This window comes from Rousettus aegyptiacus, unplaced genomic scaffold (assembly GCF_014176215.1).
Source record: "Rousettus aegyptiacus isolate mRouAeg1 unplaced genomic scaffold, mRouAeg1.p scaffold_m13_p_16, whole genome shotgun sequence".
Taxonomy (NCBI): domain Eukaryota; kingdom Metazoa; phylum Chordata; class Mammalia; order Chiroptera; family Pteropodidae; genus Rousettus; species Rousettus aegyptiacus.
Genome location: NW_023416291.1, coordinates 16,805,330 through 16,828,742, shown reverse-complemented (window position 1 = coordinate 16,828,742; position 23,413 = coordinate 16,805,330). Strand labels below are relative to the sequence as shown.

General features: G+C 32.2%; 1 protein-coding gene across 3 annotated transcripts in view; it reads left to right on the top strand.

Annotated features, from left to right (window-relative positions):
• The window catches only part of IQCM (IQ motif containing M), a 412,415-nt gene that overhangs the window by 219,859 nt on the left and 169,143 nt on the right, over positions 1-23,413 (top strand). For all 3 annotated transcript variants that reach the window (XM_016144555.2, XM_036234284.1, XM_036234285.1), the window contains one exon: positions 8,858-8,916. In XM_016144555.2, the coding sequence (XP_016000041.2) occupies positions 8,858-8,916 (59 nt within the window). The remainder of the gene's footprint in view (positions 1-8,857; positions 8,917-23,413) is intronic.

Below are 23,413 nucleotides of genomic sequence, written 5' to 3'. Positions count from 1 at the left end.
TGTCCTTGTATTAGCTTAGCATTTATATTCTTGTTTGAACTTTTTATAAGTGGTTAACTTGTAGGTTTTAATTCTACATTTAACTTAAGGTATCTTTACCCTCTTTCTACCCCATACTGAAATCTTAGATTGCCCTAACTTCTAGAGTTTAGTTCTCACTCTTTTTTTTTTGACCTTAGAAATTAGAGTTATTTTGTTTTATACTTTATTGTTTGTTTAGGGGTGTATATGTGTGTGTGTGTGTGTGTGTGTGTGTGTGTGTGTGTGTGTGTCATATTTTTTTACTAGCATCATAGACCTATAGGATAATTCTCCTTCTTGAATAGTATATATCTTTTAGAAGTATCTTTAGTAAGGATCGGTTAGCAGAATACTTCTGCTTATAGTGTATGTTTCCTCCTTTTTAATCATATATTCTCAGCATTTTGAATTTATCATTCCCCTGTTTTCTGGCTGCCACTATTATTGTGAAAAATCAGATACTTGTTCATTTGTCTTTCCTTTGTAAGTAATTTGTCTCTGTTCTGTCTACTTCTAAGGATTCCTTTTTGTTGTTCTGTTTTATTATGACCTGTGTAAATGTGGCTTTGTTTTTATTTATTCTGCTTAGTTTTTTTTTGGTCTTCCTAAAATATGAAAATCAATACCTTTCAACATTCTGAAAAAAATCTCTGCAAAATGCTGCCTGTCATCCATTTTTTATTTATAAACTCTAATTAAAACTCTTTATAAAACTCTACTTAAACATATGTGAGTCTTCCGTTTAATTCTCATTCTTTGTCTTTTTTTTCCTTTCTTTTCATATTTGTCATCTCTTTGTTTCTCATTGCTATATTCTGGGTCTTTCCTCCCTCCTCCAATTTATCTTTTAGATTATTGGTTCTCTCTTTATTTGTGTATCTAATCTTTTCTTTTGCTATTAATTGAGTTTCTAATTTCTTTTAACATTTATTTATTTAGACAATTTAACAGTCTAATTTGTATTGTACATTCCTCTCCCATAGTTAGATTTCTTTCTGTTATCACATATATGACCCCTTTTACCCCATCTACTTCCCTCCTCCTCCCTTCCCTGCTACCCTCTGATTTCAACTTTTTCTGTCTGCTTATTTCTCTCAGCATGATAATCTCGAGGTCCATCCACATTGTCACAAACGGCAGTATTTCATTTCTTCTTATGGCTGAGTGATATTCCATTGTATATATGTACCACAGTTTATTAAATTATCTATCATAGGACATTTCAGTTGCTTCTATGTCCTGGCCTCCGTGAATAATGCTGCTATGAATATCAGTGTGCAAATATCTTTTTGGATGTGGGTTTTCAAGTCTTTGGAGTAAATACTCGTAGAGGGATTGCTGGATCATGTAGTAGATCAATTCTCAGTTTTTTTGAGGAACCTCCATAAACATTGGAGTTCCTAGAGAGTGCAGTTAGGCAAGAGAAAGAGATAAAAGGCATCCAAAATGAAAATGAAGAAGTCAAACTGTCACTATATACAGATGACATGATTCCCTATATAGAAAATCCTAAGGACTCCACCGAACACTACTAGAAACAATAAGCAAATACAATAAACTTCTGGATACAAAATTAATGTTCAAAAATCCATAGAGTTTCTATACTCTAATTGTGAAGTGTCAGAAAAAGAAGTGGAAAAAATAATTTCTTTGCAATTGCAACAAAAAGAATAAAATACTTAGGATTATCTTTAACTTAACATGTGAAGGACCTATATGATGAAAACTATAAGATCCTATTAAAAGAAATTGAAGAAGATTCAAAGAAATGGAAAGATATTTTGTGTTCTTGGATTGGAAGAATCAACATAGTTAAAATGACCATATTACCTAAAGCGTTATAGAGATTTAATGCAATTCCCATCAAAATCCCATCGGCGTTTTAAAAAAAAAAAAATAGAACAAAAACATCATCAGATTTGTATGGAAGCACAAAAGACCCCAAATTGCCAAAGCCATCCTGAGTTTCCAATTTCAGATATCATATTTTTATTTTTAGAATGTTTAGTCATTATTTTCCAAATCAAGTTAGTCAATTTTGATAATTTTTAGTTCCTTCAATGTATTTTCCTAAACATATAAAAATGAAAACTCATTCTTATTTAACATTCTGCATATCTTAATTATAGGATTGCCATCTTCGAGATTCTGAATATGTACTTATTATTTATGTACTTTAATGACTTTTCTGACGATGAGCTCATTTTTCTTGGTATTTTTTTTTGTAATAATTGTCTAAATTTAAACTGTATTTTTCAAAAAATGATTGATAATTGCTTTTGCCAGGTACTCTAGAGCACTACTAACGTGGATCCACATTAGTCTAAAATTTCTTTTGCCTTTCTTTTGGGGAGGGAGCTGTGGAGCATTGCAGATGGTATGAACTGAGACCCCCAAATCCATGTAGTAAATGAGATCTTGCTATCAAAAATTACTAGGGGGGGATTTTTGTCCCTCTCCACCCTAAAGCCAAAGCCATGACATACGTGGTTTCACAGTGTCTCTTTTTTTCTGTATTTCTTTCTTTCTCCAGGGACAATTCATTCATTTTTTTTTATTTTTATTTATTTTTATTATTATTATTATTTTTTTTATGGTAACATTGGTTAACAAAATCCAGTGTTTCAGGTGTGCAATGCAATAATAAGTTCCAGGGACAACTTAAAATCCTGCCTTATCCTCTGGGGATATTGTGCTTCCAGTACCCAGGTTCTTTGAGGGGTGTTCGCAACGCTGACATTCCTTCATAGTCTGTGTTCTAGTGTTTGTCTCCCAGCTGTACAGCTCATAGTCCATCGAAACCAAGGCTCTGGGTTATTGGGAATTCCCACGTGATCCCCAAGGCAAAGACGAGCTCCAGAGCTCATAGAGCAGTAAATTCAGCATCTCTTGCCACTTCTGACCTGAAAGCTCAGCCACGCATTTAAAATATCTTTCATTATTGTTTATAAAATTTATTGTAGTATTATGCTATGATTTGTTACCATGGACGTATTTGTGGAAAGAACAGCCTTATTAAACCTTTTTCAAATAGATTTCAACACTCAGAGGAACTTATACTGGGATGGAAACTTCTCTATCGAGCTCCCTCCTCGTCAGTCTTTGCATCATCTCCTGTGTTATGCTTAAATTTCTACATATAAAATTTCTATAGTTTTGATTTCCCTTAGAGGTTAAAATAAGCTTCATCTAGTGACTGATAAATGAACAATCTATGTTTTGTTGGGTTGCCTTCTCAATCTTCCCTTATCCGAAAATCGAATGGCTCTCCGAGATTATGGCCATTTCTGGTGGGCCAACATTACCTTTGGGATCCATCCACTTCTCTTAGGAAATGTAAAGGAAATACCACCCTAGAGAGCATCTTCCAAAATAGAGACTTCTTGGCTCCATGAGGAGATTTTTGGAAACTATAGGTTTCCTGGGCCTATCGCAACTTCCTAGGGGTGGTTCTATGTCTTGCAAACCCTCCCATGGTTTACAGGTAATCTTGGAAGCTCTAAGATTCAATAATGCAGATTTTGACTTGTGAAAAATTCCAGAATGGTGCATTTGATGTCTCCTGGTTCTGCATGTGTGCACATTATTAACATTTTTTGTTTGTTTGTTTAAACCATTTCTTTACAAAAAAAAAAAAAAACCAGTAGTAGTGTAAGGAATGCAGCTCACTGCTGTTTCACAGAAGGTGCTAGTAACATGACTGACTTCTGCTAAGGAAGCACAAGTGTTAAAATGTAAGCCTGGCAGTAAAAGCATTTCAGTTTATTTCACATGTTTTAATGTGTAATTTGTAAGTTTACATATATATGCTGTTAATGATTTTCTCTTCACAGTTACCTATTTTTAAACAAACCTTTCATTTTACTTTTAATGGTGTGTTTCTATATGCTTCTGATAGGGTTACAAAGCTGTTTAAAACTATGAAAATTCATTGCAGCTTAGAAAATACCCTTTAACTGAATTTGGTAATAAGTATTGGGGGTGTAACATGCCAAGTGTAGATTACCTATTTATAGCAAACGTTTTCCAGAATTTCACACTAATAGTAGTTACATAGAAATGTATCTTGCTTTAAGACAAAATTAAAGGCGTTCTTGCATAGTTCATCTGTGGTTAATCACTGAGAGAATTTAATCATTAGACTATGAAAGAAATTTGCAGCATTATCAAAACAAAAAAAAATTCTAAATGAGATTTGGAAAGAAGAGGGGAATTGATGGATTAGACAGTTGCTTCTAAAAAGAAACTTGAATTGTGATAATATTGTGTGAATTATCAAGGGTACCCTTAGTACCAGTTAAATTGTAGAATTTGATCAAAGATATGAGGGAAAGGAATCTGAAAAGTGGTCTGAAATAATTCCATGGAGGTTGTTAAAAAATTTGAAATTTTTTTATACAGGATTTTAATAAATGACTTATATCTTCAGCCTAGTATTTAGAATGTGTCACTTCAAATGCATTGTAACGGACAGACCAGGATCTTGAAGAAGTTTAAGAAGTAGATGCCAGCCGAGAGGAAAGATTTTTGAGAGAAAATGGAGTTGAAACACCAAGCTACAATGGACTTAAGATTTGTTTATATAAGTATGTAGAAAGCTAGGAATTAAAAAAAAAAAAAACCTAGGAACCCTTAAAAAAATGGCTATTGAATTTTTTAAAGAGAGATAAAAAAAAAGGAAAAGTTTCTAATTCTGTTACTTAGGAAGAAAGAAATGCAATGGAGGTTGCAAAGGCAATGAAGTTTTAAGAGGGTAACTGAAAAAAATCAGAACATATTAGTAAGCAAAGTCCTCAGGAATGTCTATCTGAGACTGTTTTACTTAGCAGCCTTCACATTTGACACCCTTCATCATGGAGAACATACCAATTCAGTTAGTCTGGCCAAGAAGGAAGCAGTTTAAAAAAATTAAGTTGGCAAGGGTAAATATAGTATCACATAAGGACAGTGGGTTTCAAGCCAAGCACATTGTTTTGTGCAAAAGAATGAAATATACAGGTTAAAAATTAGGTTTCGTAGCCATTAGTATTTTTGTAGTCATATATCTGTGTTGCGGAACATCTTGAGAACAATGTTTAAAATAAAGGTCCTGCTTCATGTTTTATCATCACCTATATGTTGCACATAAATTTTAAAAGATGCAACCTTATTATTGAGGATATTCGTTTACTTTAAAAAACACATGATCTGGGACATGATACTTGAGAGATAATGTGTACTGATTCTCAAGGCTGTTGTTACATTCTAACATAACTATAGAAGAAAAGTTAATCTTTGATCTTAAAAATAAATGGCATGAAATATAAATTATCATATACAAAATAAGTCTTTATATATTCTGAAATTTTATGTAAGAGACTTCTTTGGCTTCAATTGTCAAATAGTGGTTAAAAGCATAATTGCAAGTTAAAAAACAAAATTAAAGTAAACATTTTCCTTGGGTATCATCAGCGCATCATATACCAATATCCAAGACACTTTCTGTTAGTGACTTCTTATACATTCTGAGGGAGAAGACAGCAACAAGAATACAAAATCCATTAACCTTTTATTGATTTATTAAGATTACCTCAAATTCCTCTGTTTTGAGACCATATTTCTCCAAACCTATTTTGTGCTAAATACTTGTCTTGACAGATTTCAAAGAGGATATGCAATCCATCAGTGCCTCTAGGTATCAGTTTAACCTTCGGATCACCTCTGGCCACAGAGATGCAATGATCTAGTTATTCTAAAATCTTGTAGAATTATCTTCCTGAATTTTTCTTTCTACTGTTGACTAATGTTGAAGGACTGTACTTTAAAATCCACATTAAGCACTATGATGTGATTTTGAAGAGATGCTCTTAAAGCTTACCATTACATTATACCAGATTTCTTTTGAAGAATTCATGGAAGAAATTTTTCAGAAAAAATAAGTTTGCTTCTGTTATAGACATTATAAATGTTAGAACTACTATGTTTTCTTCATTACTTTATGTGTTACTTTGTAGGCCTGCCATTGTGGAATAACATAGAATGTGTGACATATACAGTAGAATTTAATTTTCTCAGTACTAGGGACTGGAAGTCCAAGATCAAGATGCTGGCAAAGTTAGTTTCTCCTGAGGCCTCTCTCTTTGGCTTATAGATGGCTGCTTCTTTCTCTGTCCTCACTTGGCCTTTTCTCTGTTCACATATGCCCCTGGCATCTCTTCCTCTTCTTATAAGGCCCCCAGTCCTTTTGGGTAGGGCCTCTATCCTATGACCTCATTTAACCTTAATTGCTCCCTAAAAACCCTTATCTCCAAATACAGTCACATATGAATTTTGAGGAACACAGTTCAGTTCATAGTGCTTTGATAGCTAGGAATCAGAGAGCCAAATCTGTGTGACAAATTAAGAAATACAGAAAGACATGATACTATACATAGAGAACCCTAAAGATTCCACCAAAAAACTGTTAGAACTGATCAATGAATTCAGTAAAGGAGCCAGATACAAAATTAATATTCAGAACTCAGTGGCAATTTTATACACCAATGATGAACACTCAGAGGGAGAAATTAAGAAAACCATCTCCTTTATAATTACATCAAAACAACGAAATACCTGGGAATCAAATTAACCAAGGAGGTAAAACACCTGTTCTCAGAAAATTATAAGTCATTGGAAAAGGAAACTGAAGAAGATACAAATAAATGGAAGTGTATTTGGTGCTCATGGGTAGGAAGAATCAGCTTCATTAAAATGGCCATATTGCCCAAAGCAATCTATAGGTTCAATGCAATCTATCAAAATACCAATGGAATTTTTCAGAGAGATGGAACCAATAATCTTAAAACTTATATGGAATCATAAAAGACCCTGAATAACCATGGCAATCTTGAGAAAGAACAAAGTTGGAGGTATCACACTACCTGATATCAAACTATACTAAAAGGCTACCATAATCAAACAGCATGATAGTGGCATAAAAACAGATATATTGATCAATGGGACTGAATAGAGGGCCCAGAAATAAATCCACACTTATACTCTAGCTTAATACATGACACAGAAGGCAAGAATATACAGTGGGGTAAAGACAGTCTCTTCAATAAATGGTGCTGGGAAAATTGGACAGATACATGGAAAAAAAAAAAAAAGCTGGACCACCTTCTTACACTGTATCCAAGAATAGACTCAAAATGGATTAAAGATATAATTGTAAAAACCAAAGCCATAAAACGTCTAGAAGAGGTTTATTTTTGGATATATCTCCCCGGGCAAGAGAAACCAAAGAAAAAAATAAACAAATGGGACTACATCAAACTAACAAGTTTTTGTATAGCAAAGGAAACCACCAACAAAACAAAAAGACACTGACTGAATGGAAGCAGATATTCGCCAATGCTACATCTGATAAGGGGTTAATATCCAAAATATACAGAGAACTCATACAGCTCAACCACAAAAAAAACAATCCAAATAAAAAATGGGCAGAAGACCTGAACAGATACTACTCTAAAGAGGAAATATGGATGGCTAACAGACATGAAAATATGCTCAAGGTCACTGATCATCAGAGAAATACAAATTAAAACCACCGTGAGAGGTCACCTCACTCTTGTCAGAATGGCTATCATCAACAAATCAAAGAGCAAGTGTTGGCGAAGATGTGGAGAAAAGGAAACTCTTATACATTGTTGGTGGGATTGTAAATTGGTACAGCTGCTATGGAAAACAGTATGGAGGTTTCTCAAAAATTTAAACATGGATATACCTTTTGGCCCAGGAATTGCCCTTCTGGGTATTTATTCAAAGAAAACTAAAACAATAGTTCATAAAGATATATGCACCCTGATATTTATGGCAGCACAATTTACAATAGCCAAGATATGGAAGTGACCTAAATGCCCATCAGTAGATGATTGGATAAAGAAATTATGGTTCACATATACAATGGAATATTACTTAGCAATTAAAAAAATCAAATCCTACCATTTGCGACAATATAGAAGGACCTAGAGGTTATTATGCTGAGTGAAACAAGTCAGACAGAGAAAGATAAATACCATCTGGTTTTACTTATATGTGGCATCTAAGGAACAAAAAGAACAAACTAAAAGAACAAAAACAGGCTCTCAAATATATAGGACAATCTGGTGATGGCCAAAGGGAAGGGAGGTTTGGGGAGCTGGGAGAAGGGGTGAAAGGTTAAAGAAGTACAAATTGGTAGTTGATAGGTGGTCACAGGGATGGGAGCGTGGTATAGAGAATGCAGTTATCATTAATATAATGGCTAGGTGGAGGGCCAGAGGAGAGAAAGAGTAATTGGGGAAGTCATTTTATAAACTATATGAATGTCTAACCGCTGTACTATATACTTGAAAATAATAATAAAATAAAATGTGAAAAAAATTTCTTGCTTGATATAAACGTCAAAACATTAAATAAACATGTATCAATCAAAAATATTAGAAAACATTTGACATTGTTCTGTATATATTTTCCCTTTAACTTAATATTCATGTTTTCCTCTTTCATATGTACTGCATATTTTGTAAGCTTTTTTATAAGATAGGACAACTAAGTAATAAATAAATTCTTATCGGTAATAGATTTTTATGGTATTTGCTCGCTGAAATGATCAGTAGTAATTGTATTCCTGAGAATCACAAGATGCTGGAGGCCGTTCCATCATCATACTTCTCTGAGTATACTTACAACTTTATCTTATTGTTTAGGCTTATAATATATATTATAATGGAATGGTTTCTTCTTCCTTTGATAATATAACAGAACATCAATAAATTAAAATTTCACAGACAAAAAAGTTGTTTTCTTATGTCAACTCTTCTTTCTCTTATTGTAGAAAACTTTCATGAAAAAAGAGAAGAAATCTCCCCAGACAGAACCAGAGCCACCACCCAGGTATATCTTTTATATAATAGCAGTAAAGTATAAATTAATATGCTTTAGTTTTATTCTAACTTAAGTCTCTAGGTTTAAAGAAGTGTAGGTTTTTAACATATCTTTTTCAATGTTACCATTTACTTTGACTAAGACAAGGAGAAAAACACTCTTATTTTTTTTCCGATATATTAATAATTAATCTACTGGGAAGTATACTATATAGTTTACTATATAGTAGCTAGGAAAAGTAGTGTAAACAATATTGCGTGACTTTGTTTTTGTTTATAAGAAACTATGTACCACATTTCTCTATGGTAAGTGCCTTTCAATAACTCTATGAAGAATTCTTAAGATTACTTTGCTACTTTATGAAACAAATTTGTCAAGAAACTTTCGTGAGAAATTGCTGACTTTGTGAGATAGATTGGAGAGTTAGATGGAAAGAAGAGATTATGGGAAGTTAACAGTGAAGTGTCCGAAAAGAACAGCTTTCACATTTGTGTTTTCTTACGCAAGTAATATATCCATTCATTAATTCATCAAAGCACTGTGTCAGGCCATACAGATGCAAATGGCAAAAGGGTAAATCTTGGAGACTGAAGTTTGTCAAAAGTTTGGAAACCTCACTCACCAATAAATACAGGTTTCTTTAAATGTATTTCCTAGGCTACCTTTTCTTACCTGAAATTCTTCTTTTTTCTCTTCTTAATTTCTTAAAATGTGTAGCTGTATAAGGTCCATATCCTTCATCCTCAAGTCCAAAATCCAGAAAGCTCCAAAAACTAAAAGTCGATAACACTTAAGGTGATGTTAAAATTTAGCATCAAAATCTGACCTCAGGTGACAAGTGATTATGATTATTCATAGTTTTTGCTTTTCCCACTTTATGTGAATATTCATGTTTCACATACACATTAACTGATGTTAATGTGTTTGATGGCAGAACACTGTCCCAGATCCTGCTCAAGTTTTACATAATATGTGGTATACATACTATCTTAATTTCCTAAAATTTTAAAAAAGATCCAAATTCCCAAATCCATTAAACTTTAAGATTCACATACTGTAGAATTGCAGTCCATGGTGAACCTAGGCCAAATATGACTATGAAACAATGCAAAGCAATTATTTAAATGGCTAATAAATAAATATCTAAGTTAAGATTGAATATTATCTAAGAGCTAGTCTCATAATAAATGTAGTAATAGCACTCATTCTGTGCTTATTATGTGCTTTACTTTGTATTAGGTACTTTCATTTAACTCCCATAACTGCATAATGATGTAAGCATTTTATTATCACCATATTACTAATGAGAAAACTAAGGCTGAATATTTTACTTAGGGTCATCCAGCTAAGTGGTAATGAAGCTATATTCAGACTTAGGTCTTTTAATTACAGAGTCATTACTGTATACAATAAGCAAAATTGTGTAAGAATGATTCCCGACTAAAATTTTAAGCTCCATGAGAGAAGGGATTCTTGATTCTGTCTACACTTCTATTTATAGTTCCTGGAAAATCCCTACGATATAGTAGATATTCAGAAAATATAACTGAATAAATGAACAGTTTCCAGAGGAAAAAGAAAAACAGATATGTATCTTGTACCATTTGGAATATTTTCTTTCAGTCTTTCATAGTGGATTCATCTAACAACAAACATTAAGCACCTGCTATATAGGGGCTAAGGACAGAATGAAAAAGATAGTCTCTGTATATTTATGGAACATCTCCTTACATTTATGAAACATAAAGCCTTGGCAGAGTTTTCAGTGGCTATTCGCCATGGAGGGAGATAAAAATTGGAGTTTATATGCAAATGACAGGGACTTAGTAAACATGTCAGTCTTTCCATGGAAAGTTTAGAAGGCTAGCACCTACAGAATAGAGACTATATCGCAGGACTAAGGGATTCACCTTAGTAATAAGTTAAAAACAAACTGATTTATCTTAACAAAAACATAAACCCAGGTTTCACAACTTCAAGACGATAAAGCAGTAATTTAGCTATTACCTAGAATAAAAGTATAAAATTTCCTTCATGGACAATAGCAGAATCCAGAGTATCTGCAATGTACATTGTTTAGTCTATAATGAGTAAAAGGCTAGACATGTTTAAAAAAAGGAAAATCTGGCTTACATCAAAGAAAGAATTATCTAGATGTTGAAATTAGCAGACAAGTGTTTTAAAGCAGTAAGTATAAAAGTTAAAGTACTTAAAAAATAAAAAAAAAGATGTTCATAATAACAGGGAATCCCAGTGTAGAAATAGAAACTATTTTAAAAATCAAATGAAGATTCTAGAACTAAGAAACATAATATCTGACATGAAAATTTCATTGGCTGAGTTGAATAACATATTGGAGAAGGCAGTAGAAAAAGTCATTAAACTTATAGGTCAAAAGAGACCAATCTGAAGAAGAGAAAACAATAATTGAGAAAAAGTTGAACAGAGTCTGAGTGACTTGTAAGTTAATATCAAGTGGCCTATCATATGTGAATTGGAATTTCAGAAGTAAAAAAATAAAAATAGAGTGAGGCAAAAAAAAAGTAGTCGAGGAAATAGTGCCTGCATTTCCCCCAGATTTACTGAAAAACATCTTTACATATGCAAGACCATCACATTCTAAGCAAGGTAAATACATATACGCACAAACAAAGGCACATCAAAGTCTAAGAGTAGAGAGCTGAAAGAAAAGAAAAAACCTTGGAAATAACTAGAGGGCAAAAATATGCATTGTACAGAGGATTACATTTCTAAGAATGATGGATGTCTTTCCATCAGAAATGGTGGAAACCAGAAGGCAATAAAATTATATATTTAAAGTACTGAAAGAAAAAAATCAATTGATAATTCGATATCTAGTGAAACTATCCCACAACATTAAGGATGAAAAAAAGACATTTTCAGCTAAATTAAAGAAATGAGAATTTATTGACAGCTGATCTTCACAAATGTTAAAGGAAGCTCTTTACACTGAAATGAAATGAAATCTGATCGAAACAAATCTACAGAAGAAAGAATACTGAAAATAGAAAAATATATGTTGATCAATATAAGAGAATGTCTATTTTAAAAATTTCTTTAAAATCAACCATTTAAAACAAAATTATGACATTATTATGTACTTATAAGTTAAAGAGATGCAAATATATATGACAGCAATAGCAAAAGAAATAGTTATAGTCTTGCAAGTTTCTTTCATTTTATGTGTAATAGTATTAATTCTAAGTAAAGTTTGTTAATTTCAGAATGCATATCGTAATTCCCAGAACAACCACTAATATAAAAAGGTAAACCTGAAAAATAATAGAAATACTAAAAATGTAATACCAGAAATGATTTGGTTGACTCAAAAAAAGACAGGAAAAGAGGGTTATATGGTTTGAATAAGAAGTGACAGAAAAATAGTAGACTTAAACTGAACTGTATTAACATCTATATTAAATATATAGAGTAAACATTAAAAGTAAGAGCTTTTCATAATTGATAAAAAGGCAAGAATCAACACTATGACATCTATAAGAGGTGCATATAAAAAGACATTAATCGGAAGTACAATAATAGAGAATGATAATGAAAAAAGGTAGCAGAAGGGTAGTAGAGTGATTATATTATCATCAAAGAGATAAAGAAGACATTTCATAATTATAAAAGGGTCAATTAGAATTAGATAATAATCCTAAATATGTATGTGTTAGTAATAGAACTTTAACATAAATCACAAACTGACAGGATTGAAGAATGAAATGAATAAGTCCATAATTATTACTGAACATTTTTAACATGCCTCTTTTAGTAATAGGAAAATTAGTTTAAGAAAAAGAAGAAATACTATACAGCAAATTTGAACAAACCATGAATTAATTTGACCTAACCAACATTTATAGAAGATTATGTCCAACAACTGTAAAATATATTTTAAGTGCACCTGTAATATTCATTATAAAAATAAGAACAAAAAGCAATTTAATACAAATGAGAAACAATAAAGCAAATTCATAAAGCCGAAAATTGGTTCTTTGAAAAGATTAGTAAAATTTGTAAGTTCCTAACAAGACTGAATATAAAAGAGATAAAATACAAGTTACCAATATCGAAAATGAGAGATGGCATTACAGTATATCATATGGACATTAAAAAGATAAGAGAATATGTGAATAACTTTCAGCCAACTACATTCAACAATTAAGATGAGGTGAACAAATTCTTAAAAAAAAAAATACAACATACCAAAAGTGATACAGGAATAAATAGAAAATCTGAATAGCACCTGTGTATTAAGGAAATGAATTTGTTATCAAAAATCTTCCCACAAAAAGACCTTAAAGAAAAAAAAAAAGCAACTGTCACATGTAAACTTTTTCCAAAGTATTTGATTGTGTGAAAAGCAGCTTATCTTCTTGTGTATTTTTTTTTCTGTAAATATTCTTTACCTGCTTTATTTGATTGAGAAATATTTTTTTTCTCATAGATGTTACTGAATTAAAATTTAGTGCAGCCCTTTTCAGTGATAAAAAATCGTATAGTCTAAAAGATGAGTGTTTATTATAGTTATTTTCTTGGAGCCAGGCTGACTGCTAGGTTTAATGCTAAACATTTTCCTCTACAGTCTACCATCTGTTGCAGCATAAAGAGGTGTGGGAAAGTTTTGTAGGGATATCTAGCTAATTTTTCCAGGGAGATCTTAAATATGCTAGAGAATGATGGCTCAAAGGAAGTTTAGAGTTAACGTGATTCCATCTTTTAAAACTCTCCTTGAGAAAACAGATTCAAAAAGATAAAGTGACTTCCTCAAGGTCACAAAGAAAGAAAAAAAGGAGAACTTGATTAGAATCCAACCCTCAACTCCAGTCATGCTCCTTTTAAGCTGTTTGTAACTTAAATTTAACAGCCTTTCTGATAATTACTTAAAAGAAGTAGACTGAAACTTAATGAATTAGTAAATCTAAGAATCGCTCTACTGATTAAAAAAGTGTTTCTAGAATAGAATCCTGGAGAAAGAGAGGGAAATTTAGAAGAAAGGAAAACAATGTGAAAATAAAGCAAAGTAGTGAACAATAAAAAAAACTCTATATGTGTTATATATGGATGCATTTCATTGAAAATATTTAAATGAAACAATATTATGATTTTCTTATTTCTTAAAATCCTGCACTATTTCTAACATAGAAATTCCATGATACTTTAGAATCCAAATGCTGGTAATCTTTAAAGGTTGGCCTGAAGGATTTTTCTTGTTAGAGAAGAATTTCCTGTATATTTTCAGCTAGAGGTTTCTTTAGATTCTGCATTAGGCAGAGTATACTATAACCTTCCATCAAGTCAGCAGTCAACTTCAATAGGGTACTGGCCAATTCTGATGTACTTCTGCATTTCGAGGATAAAAATGTCACACACAGATTACCATTGCCTGACTACAGTAAATACAAAAGTTTGTTTTCCCCCCTCTGTTCTTAGTTATAGAAAAGGAAAAAAAAAAAAAAGATGTTGGAATTCATTTACATGTACCCACAGCATTGCGGGAACCCTCTTCAGTTGGCAAATAGGACTGGTTCATGCACCCACTCAGCAGTGTTTTTTAAGGAGGCGGTCACTTGGCTGTTAGAAGGTGGGGATGGGAAGTTAAGCCAACTAAAAAAATGTTGCTGCTGCACTTCATTTGGAATTACTTCAGATTTGAGCACCTACTCCTATTCTTGATAGAGAATGGAACTTATTGCCTTATGTGGATAAGCAGAGGTAGATAAGGCAGAGTCATGATTATTTCTATCCTAATCTTCAATGATCATAAACTTAAAAGGCAAATTTTTCTTTTTTTTTATTGGTTCATCTTCCTGTTTTTTCACCTGTGAAGATCTCAGAATTTAGAAAGAGAGGAAATGCTGGTATAGTGGTGTGTAGAAATATGTGCAAATATGTACAAATATATGCAGAAATGTGCATATGAGTTTTTATTAGCAGCATTATCAAATAAAGCCCTATATTCTCAAATCCAGCATATTTACGATGAATTTGCTATGTTGAAAATCCCAATAATGGCTAGATGATTTTATTTTCTATTCTTATATGTATATGAGTATTTTTATGAGAGATGAACTTATTGCCTTGATTTTCTAATTCTGCTGTAAATATTTTATACACACTCTTGTCCAACATTTATAGAATATAATTTTCATAGGGTAAACATTTATAAAACAAAATTTTTTGATTTCCGAGTAAAGGTTATACTTCCTTAACATTTCAATTTAAATAATACATTTTGAAATTGTTAGAACTCCATGAGTTTCAGAGGATCGTTAGACATTCTAAGATTAAAATATAGTCATGAAAGCCTAAAATTTTTTTAAGGAAAAGGAGGGTTTTGTTAATTGGCTCGAAAAGGCCAAGCAATCTTAGTTCAATTAGAATTGGTAAAGGAATATTTTTCTGAGTTTTATGTGTTTTATAGTAAAATACCTAATATAAAACTTTTAAACCAGAAAGAATTAAACCAAATATATAGCACTTAATTTTTAAAGAATATAATGTGTACATAAATTATAGTATATATATTTATTTTTTGACCATCATAAAGGTAAATATTGAATGATATTTTACAGTTAGGTGAGATCTTGTCTTTTGCTAGCATCATTTTTTAAAATCTCTTCATTAACTTCTTTAGGCCTGACCCATTTTCCTCTTGTTTTGTTATGCTACCTTTACTATAAAGTCTCAAAAGTGGTTTATATTATTGGGTAAAGAAAAGTAATGCATTAGCTCATACAGAGTTCATTCTTCATATTTAAGAGAAGACTTTGAGCAAGGAGCTGTATTCACTGCGATCCACTGCATTATTAACTATGACACTATACTTTTATTTTCTGTTAGAAAGATTTTATTTTTATATAAACAGTCTTCCTTGAGATCTACTTGAATTTGGTGCCTCTAACTATAGTGCAAATATCTCTTTTTTTTTTCTTTTAGGTAACCTACTGCATTCCTTTATTAAAACACTTTTTCTCTTTTGATCTGTTTCTGCAGTCAGCTGTTAATCTCTTGCAGACTAGTATGACTTCAGTGATAAGTTTTTCTTTTGTTGTGTTCCTAAAGCATATATATTTCTTTTTTTAAAACGACCAACTGATTTTGAAGTATAGCACAACCAATGGGTCTTTAATTTATAGAGAAAAAACTTTCTATTGCTGATTCATAATATTAAATTTGTAGTTGTAATAATTTCTGAGGCTGATCATCAGCCGTTCACCTTTTTGATAGTTAATGGTTTCGATTCTGGATGTTAAAAATGTTATTTAAATATAACATCTGTGAAGTAAAGTGTATCATCTTGAAATACTTAAGTTCCTTCTTTTTTATTTTTTAAAAGGTTCTTTAAGATTCCAAGCATCCAGATAGTTTGTATAAATATGCAGATGAAGAATAATTATATACTTTCTTCTTTCTATTTTGTAGTATTATGGAACTAAAAGGGTAGTAGTAACAGTTTATGATTCACTAATATATTACTGGAAGGCAAAACTACACTATCAATTCTAAAGTTTTTCTTTTTCGAAATAATGGAATATAGTACATTTATTGGTATATCTAAGTATGAAGTTCGCATTTCAGTCCGGAGATTTAGGAAAGTACTTCAATGTTTCCTTTGTATCTCTAAAATCGCTGTATTTGTTTATCACCACCTTTTCCTGAGAAGGTGGCAAATTCTCTTATTTGATCTCAAAACAGTTTTACAATTTACCACCTAATTACTTTTCTTTGGTCTCTTCTAAAGTTTTGTTACCTATTAATAGAACTTTAGCTCGTTTATTGTTAGATTTCTTGTATGAACAGTTTCTGAGTCAGTACCTAGCCTAAGCAGTTTTTGAAAATAAATTTATAGTGGATAATACTTCTCCAGTGACACTTCTGCTTGTGTGTTCGCCTTGGGAAAATTATAGATTCTCAAGATTTTATGAACCTTAGAGATTTTTATTAAAACCCTATATCCAAAGGGTGAATCACCTCTATAACACGGTATTCACATAGCCTCTACTTCAGGTAGCATCCCATTGAATCCTAAGGACTGCCTTGATTTTTAGATAGTTTCCTGTGTGAAGTTCAACACCTGTCTCTCTTGAGCTGGTACCCATTAGTTCTAATTCTGCCTTTTTGAAGTCATCCTAGTTACCAATTTTCCCTTTTTAGACTGAGCCCCTCAATTTATTTCCACTAATGTATATAATTATATAAAAAATTCATGATTATATACATACATATATATATATATATATATATATATATAGTTTACATTTCATTAGAATGGTAATTCAAATTAGCTTGAGCAAAGTGGTACTTAGACCGGTTTGCCCACATAAGTGGAGAGTCCAGTCACGTAGAGTATGGTGGACATCTGTGCTTCATGTCCATTTAACATCTCAGCTCAACAGATTCAGCAGACTCAAATAATATCTTCAGGATATATTCTCCATTCCTTTTTATTCTCTGCTTGCCCCTACTTGGTTAATACCTCTTACTACAGACTTTTTCTCTATGTGGTGAAGAAAAATGGCTGACTTCCACACACACACACACATACACACACACACACACACACACACACACCCCTGGAGAATTATTCTGGCTGATCTTCCAGCTCAGGTAATATGACCAGCCCAAGGCAAATCCTGAAAGAGTCACGTAACTGGAGTGCAAATAAATAAAACTCAAAAGTAGCAAACCCTGATACCATCTCATCTAGTTTAATGTGTCCTCATTCTCTTCTCTCATCTCCCCCTTTTCTTTTTCTTTATTCCCTTTATTACCTTCATCTATTGTACTTGACTTCTTTAGGCATGACCCATTGTCAAGCGTACAAAGAAAAGTCGTTGACCTCAGAGGATTTAGAGTGTGGAGGGGAGATACACTCAGAGATAATTATAAAGTGACGTGCTAACTACAATGACGGAGGAACTGTGCCTAATCATCCTCATGGGTCTGAGAAATTATTTGTACAATCCTATAGGAGGAACTGTACCTAATCATCCTCATGGGTCTGAGAAATTATTTGTACAATCCTATATATTAACCAACGGCAGAACTTTTCAAGTAAAGCTATCACATTTCACCATTGGATTTAGCTCCTTGTGATATTTACCTCAGATAAATTAGCTCACGGGTTACCTTTTCAATAATTTCACATCTCCCATGATGTGCTTTAAAATTTCATCTTCCAACCCTGCTAGCACTCCCCAACTAACCATTTATTTTTTTACCATAGCACACATTGCCTTCTAATATATTCTGTACTTGTTTACTGAGATCACTGTCTGTTTCTCTCATTAGAATATATGTTCAATGAGGACAGGAGATTTTCTGTTTTATTTACTAGCATATCCTCAGTGCTGCAAGATCATCTTACATTGAATGACTGACTGAATGAATGAGTGAGTGAATGTATGAGTGAATAAATGAATGAATATTTGTTCAATGCATGAATTAAGATTTTTCAGGGTCTTTTTCCTGCCTTGTAATGACTTTTCTTTCTAGCCATTTAAAGCTCCTATCTCAAACTTTCTACTGCTTTGTGGGTAACTTCACTGGTATATCCATCCCATAATCATTTCTCAAAATTAAAATAATTATATATCCCCCTCCCCAAATCTTCTCTCTTATATTTCTTATTTCGGCTAGTAATATTATCCACCCAATCAGCTAAGACTACCCTATCAGCCCATATTTCTCCACTTTGCTTACAGGGATTTTATGAGAACCTTGAAAATTGACTTTCTGAAATTCAGAAATATTATGTATCATTTTCTGGTATAGCAATCTAGTACACTAAAACAAAACAATAATAATAAAAAATTAAAATAAAGGAAATGAGTTCTGGATGGTATGACATTCTTTCTGCATATATTCTGACTCTTGGCACCACTATTAATTTCTTTAATTCTTCACATACCATCCAACTGATAACTGATAGAATCCTCCATAACTTACTGAAGTTTGGGTTGAGAGCAGAAGGTTCCCCAAGAGAAATAAATTGGTATATTGGGAGGAAAAGTAGATAACTCATCATGTTCCCTATATTCCATATCTATTCCATATATAAGCTCATAAATATTGACAATTCTGGTCACTGTGCCATAGAAACATCAGCTTTCATTACACCTTTGGCATAAACACCCTAGTCACTTTAAATGTCTTCAAAAGTAATTTTTTTTCAGTGTCCTATTGATAAAACGTAGGTATAATAAAAAGGAGTTTTAAATGTTTGAATTAAAGATAATTCCCTGAAAGTACGTCATAGGTTACCATAAAGTCAGAATCATTTAAATTTGAACAAAAATAGTATTTCCTTTCTGCTTTTGCTTTTCTATTATGTGAAATGATCATTTCGGTTTAATTCCTAGTAAATAGTGCTTCTCCAAAATGTTTCTTTACATTAGTGAGAGGAAGAGTAACTGTTTTTTTGAACTGAATTTGGAATTTTAAAATCTCTATTTTGTTTTAAGAAGACAGTGGTTGGGGAACCCATATTTCTGTAGATATGACATAGTGGGCTGGGAGAATTTCTTTGGAAGAAAATCAGGTGTGGGCCAGGAAGAAGAAATCCTCTCAGTCCCTTACATCATTTACATTTCTGGATAAGTACTAGTTAGAGCACTTCAGGTAATAAACTGTTTAAGGCAAATACTCTTAGAGATTATAAATAGAATGTCAGCCTCCACCCATTAATATGATCTAGTTTAAAATAAAAGATTGCTGTGGAACTAGGAGCAGTCAAACATAGGAAGTCTCTTTTTTTGTTGCTTTGTTCTTTTTTTGTGTGGGGGATTGGGGCCATAGGTGTGGGTGTTGTGGCAGACTAGCATTGTGAGGAATGATCAGGATACAAAAAAGAGTGTAGAAAGCACAGAAGAGAACACATGTCATTTAGATGTTTAAACTATTTAAAAATTTTGCTAAATTAAAGTGGTATTATCTTCCACTTCAGGAGGATTTTCCACTTTGATTTTTGAAGTGAACAGGTTTTGCTAGCAGGAAGTACTAAACTCTTGGGAAGATTTGGAAATGGAGTATTAAATAATATTGAGACAATATTATGCATAGAAATGTATTACAGCCCTATTCCTAAAAATCTATAGCACCCACGCTGAATTTAATGCCTTGCTTTCAAACTGAACAGACCTCATATAGGGGGTTAAAGTAGGCCACAAACTTGTTTCGCGCGCTACCCAAGTTACTTTCCAATCCTGCATTCAAAGCACGAGGGCATCACATGTTTCTACTTCAAGGCCACACATACAGGAAACGAAAGCACTCGACACAGCTTGGTAGCAGAAGATCCAAATCAGAGTAAATTGTGTAAATTATAACTAAATTGCAAAGCATGTGGACAAAGCGGGCATGCCAGTCTAATCAGGGAAGCAGTGATATTTACTTTTCGATAATGCAGGTTGGAAGAGGAATTGAGGGAGGGAAGCATCACAAATCCCTTTTAATGTATTTCTGAACTTGGCAACCCGAACTGGTTTTGTCACATATTTGCAGCTTAAAAAGTATTTGGCTTTTACAACAGCCAAAATAAGTATCCTTTAATCACTTTCAACCTATGAACAGATGGGCAAACTGCTTTTATAAATGGAGCATACAAAATACTTCAATATCAGCCAAAACTAATTAGTAGCAATATCTGAACCAAACTCTACAAACTGATTTAGTGTTTAATGTATATTACCATATAAGCATTAGCTGCTGAAAGGAAATTCCCTGTTCAAATGTTTGCCAAGCTCAGTGTCTAATGTTTAGACATGATTAACTTATTAATTAACTTATCGCATCTTTTCTCACATATAATCTTGCTTAATGATTTCTTTTCTCACTGAAAACTATTTAATTTGAAACCTCCATCGTAGATTTGTCAAATTCAGGTATTCAGCCTCAGTCGTTCTCTCAGTCTTTCTTAGAATGACTTTTGTAGAATGTGGCTTGATGACAAAGGGGATGGGCTCTTCTCTGGCGAAAACTGGTTTTATGTCTAGCCTCTAATGACTCACATTTTTATCTTCATTAATATTTTCTAAAAGAATTTTATAGAGACTCTTCAATGGCTAAGAATCTATAAAAATGATAATTCTCTCCATATTAGAATTATAGTAAGACATTGTGAAGGAAGGTAAATTTAAAAATTACATTTGGAAGGGTAAACAAAAGATAGTTCCTAATTATTCTCTAAGAGGAGGTTACTTGGCCTCCATAGATTTTATAGCAGTACTATATTTCCCAAATCTCATCTATTTACAACCCATTCTTGTACCTTTCATGAAGTTGAACATTTGTGTAATAGAGTCAGTATAAATGGTCTGGCTGTATCTGCTCAGAAAAAGAACAAAAACCTAAAACCTGTCACTCAAATTATCCTAATCATTGAGGAATGGGGACTGCCAATACCAGCCTTTCTGAAGTCATGACATAATTTTTTCCTTTTTGATTTTATCACACACATAACAAGGAGGGTTTTGAATTCTTACTGTGCTGATTATACCTTCATGATCTTGGGAAGTCACCTAATTTATCTTGGCATCAGTATATAAAATCAGAATAGCAACATTTGTTCAATAAAATTATTTCGAGGATCGAAGGAGAAAGTGCATCAGAATTAAATTACTACTACTACTACTAATGGATTTACTTATTTTTCTTTTATATTACACAATATATATTCATCTGTTTCAGAAAATCTGAACAAAATAGAAAACAAGAAGCAAATAATATTTTTTTCTTTCCACCTAAAGTTTTCTCTACAACCTAGTGTTCAATCAGGGATTTGCATCTATTTTATTAGAATTTCATGAATGGGATTCTTACGAGGGCTGCACCTGAGCAAGAGTGCCTTGGAAATACTTCTCAGGTGTTTCTGATACCACCCTTGATTCAGAAGCACTGCATTAACACAGTCACAAGTAATATTTGGCATGCTTCTTTCTGGCCTTATTTATATATATCATTAAAAAATAATGTTGCAATCATATAGTGCATATAATTTAATATCTTCATTTTACATATCATTTTTGAAATCATAAGCATTTTCTCATTATGTAATTTTCATGAGTATCATTTTTATAACTTCGCAATAATTTATTCATTGGATATAACACTCCTTAGCTATTTATACAGAATTTCTCCCATTATAAATGAAACTATAAAGAATATCTTTGTACATGTGGCTTTATTTGGAGATCTTAATTCTTTTGGAGATTAGTTCTAGAGAGAATTACCTGTGTTTGTTTATTATAGGATAAAAGATGTCTTTCTTCCCCTGACTGTGAGATATTATGTGTATACTTACTTGTGAGAGGTAAGACAAGCTGTCAGTTTGTTTTCTCAGCTCTACCTTGCAATTAAGTTGCACTCATAGGGCACAGTTTTGACTGAATTGGTTGGTTTAGCAACTTTGGATTCAATATTATTGTAGCTTGGTATTTTATCGGGCCAGTTTTATTAGTATAAATGGAATAAGAGGTGGTGATCAAAATATAAAAATATCCTTATTGTTTGGTTAGCAAAATTAGAATCATTTCATATGAAGACATTAGTAACTTCTGTTTAGATTAATAAATTCCCTGTTGTCATATTGTTTAAAATGATTTTATGTGGCAGAGGCATTTTTATTGCTCTTGTAAGCTCTATTGAAGTTAGGAGTTAAGAATCATTCTATTTTCCTCTTCCAGGTTTTACCTACATTATATACAATGGTGTAAGCATCCTCTTTTTCTTTTTAATATCCTCTATTTCCCCAATATTCCTTATTTGTCAGGAAGAGACATTCTATCAGGTGGGAATTCCTAAGCAATAGAGGAGAAACCAGGTTGTTTATCTAGTATTTAGCAGTCATCCTTTTCACATAATAAGTGAATCTATGTTCCTGAAAAGGAGTTACCACATCTAGTTAAATGACTTGCCTTTAAACACAATATCTTTATGGAAAATGAATACAAACTAGATTTTCAGTTATATCATGGGAGAAAAAAATATTGATTTTTCTTAAAACTTTGTAAATAAATACTTATATAAAGAATTCAATAAAGCCATTCTGTATACTATTATACTACATTATTTTGTAAATATAATAATACATGCTCTTTATTTCTATAAAGATATTACTTCTGATAATTTTTTAACTTATGATCTGTATTAAAATTTTTCATTAGGATGTTTTTCCTAGAATTCTAATGGGTGAATTGGAACCATTTCTATGCCAATTAAGGGATGTTTCATTCTAGCGAGTTCAAGTAAAATAAAATAAATAGTTTCTCACAAATAAATGGAATTTTCTCATATTTTTAATTAAAAAATTAATATTAGTCTTAATTTATTCAATCCTAGGTAATTAATTCTTTTTCTGTTTGGATCATGGATTAAACAGACATGAAGTTAGAGTTGTAGCAGGTTTATGGTTATATCAATTTAAACTGAGAAGCCTGTAGTAATAAGTCTTTCTTTCTACTATAAATTGTTAAGGAGGTGCATT